At 36.3% G+C, this 2471-nt stretch overlaps 1 protein-coding gene across 1 annotated transcript; it reads right to left on the bottom strand.

The window, feature by feature from the left end:
* Positions 1-761: 761 nt before the first annotated feature.
* LOC131365100 (galectin-2-like) lies at positions 762-2184 on the bottom strand. Its single transcript, XM_058408721.1, has 4 exons — positions 2179-2184; positions 1981-2060; positions 1291-1462; positions 762-908 (listed from the first exon to the last, which is right to left on the bottom strand). The coding sequence occupies exons 1-4, from the start codon at positions 2182-2184 to the stop codon at positions 762-764; spliced, it is 405 nt and encodes a 134-aa protein (XP_058264704.1).
* Positions 2185-2471: the final 287 nt, after the last annotated feature.

Raw genomic sequence — 2471 nt, forward strand, 5'->3', positions numbered from 1 at the left:
GATAGGCAACCATATTCACTCACCATCCATTTTAGAATCAATTCTGTTTAAACAACTATAGACTGATGTGTGTGAAAATCCCAGGAGAACAGCCATTTCTAAGCAGCCTATCTGATACCAAGATCCATGGCACGATTAAAAACACTTGATCACATTTGTTTCTAAATTCTGATGGTTGATGTGAACATTAACTGAAGCTCTTGACCTGTATCCACACTGGCTCTGGGTTATTGATTAGAAGATTGGGGTTAAAGGTCCAGCCCTGCCAAGCCCTTAACCCTCTCTGCTCCATGGGTGCAGTATCATGGCTAACCCTACACTCTGACCCCAAAGCTGGGATATGTGAAGAAAGAATTTCACTGTGCTGTAATGTACAGTATATGTGACAAAACTCAAGCCTTCTGTTCAGTTAAATATAGATCTGTTCAGTTAAGCATAGATCATTTAATTTCATATGACATTATTTCATTTCACTTTCATATTGTCACCATCTTTGTGCACAGATATGGGAAAAGAAATAGCAAACAGGGTGAACATTTTCATTTTGTTTTAAATGTATGTTTAATGTAATTAAGAAAATTTGGATGTCAAAAAAGAGACCTTTTTATTGTTGACATCCCATTGATACAAGCCTCCACTGTACATATTGTATATATTTGTTTGTTAGTTTCACAATTATCCAGAAGCACAACACTTTTTTTTGGGCAGCACTTTACATTGTAAACAGCAGAGGGCCGGCTTTTCTCAGTAGAACCCTTTTCTCACTTCATCTTAAAAGAAGTGAGGCTAATGTCACCCTTGACACAAATATAAGTGATGTCATCCACCCCATGCCGATTTGGGAACTCGATCATATGCCCATCCGGTAGCATCACCTCAAACTGTCCTCCTGCGTGCTTCACTACAACCTGGGAAGGAGAGAGGAATGCTGGGAAGATTAAAACTGCTTCATTAAGACATGTAGCTGCCTTTGTGTGAAATATATCAGTAGTGACTGGTGTAAAGAAAAAAAGATAATATAGTCTACATTTCTTTGCTTATAAGCCTTCGGACTAGACTGAACGATAGTAATGACGTAAACCAGATACATTCTGGAATCTCATAAGGATGCTGAATGAATGTATGCAATACAGGATAATTATAGTATTAAATATAACAAATTAAAACATATATGATAGAATAGTGCACTGGTTTAAACGTGTCTGTTACAAATCATCAGCATTTCATTCAGCCCGTTGATTTTTTGTGAATAATCATATGTACTATCTGGTCCACTGACCACTGCTGTACCTTAAAAGTGGAGCCTGGCTGGAAAGTGTGTGTTTCTCTTTGCTCCTGGTTCCAGATGCCATCCCACTTTGAATTACACACCAACACTGGCTTCTTGTCATCACCGTCATGAAAACGAGGATTAAAGTGTAGAGCTAGTTCACTGGACCCGGAGCCGAGGTCAACTTGGAATCTTCCGAAAAACATAAATAAATAGGGATATGATTAATAGAGATGTGATTATACTATCTGTAACTACAGTATGTATCTATAGTGTATAAATGTTATAAGCCATGCTAGTTTACATGCTTTCATTTCTAGCTAGCGGGCAGCACAGCTTTCTCCATAAAGTAGTTTCATATTTAGCCAACGTTTTTTTAGAATACAGCCAGGGGTATAGTAGGAAATTTTATTTTAATCTATAAAATAGGTCAATTAATATGAGCATTATTAAAAGTGATAAAAGTGTTAGATTATAATTTATGAAATTTATAAAGGCAGTACTTATTACTAAACAGTTTCAGCTAATTCAATGACGGTCACCTAGTTTCTGTTAAACATTTTGTGATAAAAATCCCACATTGCTGTACTTCTACTTTATTTTTAGCACAGTATGTACAATACACCATTTATGATTATGTTATTATTAAGTAGATACTATTAAGGTTAAAGTGTTTAAACTTTGTAAGCAGGCTTTTAGTCTTAGCTTACCTTTTAGCATCCAAATGAATCCTCCCTTGGACTTTCAACCGATCTCCAGCTCTGAAAAGAACATTGTTCAGCTCAGCCTCCTGCAAAGAAAATAATTACGGTTAATTAGTCAGGTTATTTAAAAATACGTGTCATGTTCTCACTGCAGCCCCAGCTTGAAGTGTGAAGGAAAACAGCATCACGTATTATAGCACCTACTACCATTTTCTAAATCCACTGATCCACTGTTTGGGCGTCTGTGCAAGTGAGCAGAACCTCTTTCACTATATAACTACAACTATAAGCTTAATACATTTATATAGCACTGAATCCTTGGGTCCTTTGGTACAATCAGCACTCAGTATCAGTACTCAACATTAAATGCAAATTAATGCACACAATGAAACTGATTCAAACCGAACTAAAGGTGTGGATTCATTGATTTTTAATCATTCTATTGTCCTTGCTGCACTCAGTTAAACTAATCTATTACTCAAATGTTAATCCATTCT

This window comes from Hemibagrus wyckioides, linkage group LG14 (genome assembly GCF_019097595.1).
Source record: "Hemibagrus wyckioides isolate EC202008001 linkage group LG14, SWU_Hwy_1.0, whole genome shotgun sequence".
Taxonomy (NCBI): Eukaryota; Metazoa; Chordata; class Actinopteri; order Siluriformes; family Bagridae; genus Hemibagrus; species Hemibagrus wyckioides.

What these genes read in the sequence shown, in the direction of transcription:
- LOC131365100 (XM_058408721.1), bottom strand. An exon ending in ATTCATTTGGATGCTAAAAG is followed by an intron (nt 1,463 to 1,980) that starts GTAAGCTAAGAC and finishes GTTTTTCGGAAG; the next exon opens with ATTCCAAGTTGACCTCGGCT. An exon ending in AGCCAGGCTCCACTTTTAAG is followed by an intron (nt 909 to 1,290) that starts GTACAGCAGTGG and finishes TCTCCTTCCCAG; the next exon opens with GTTGTAGTGAAGCACGCAGG.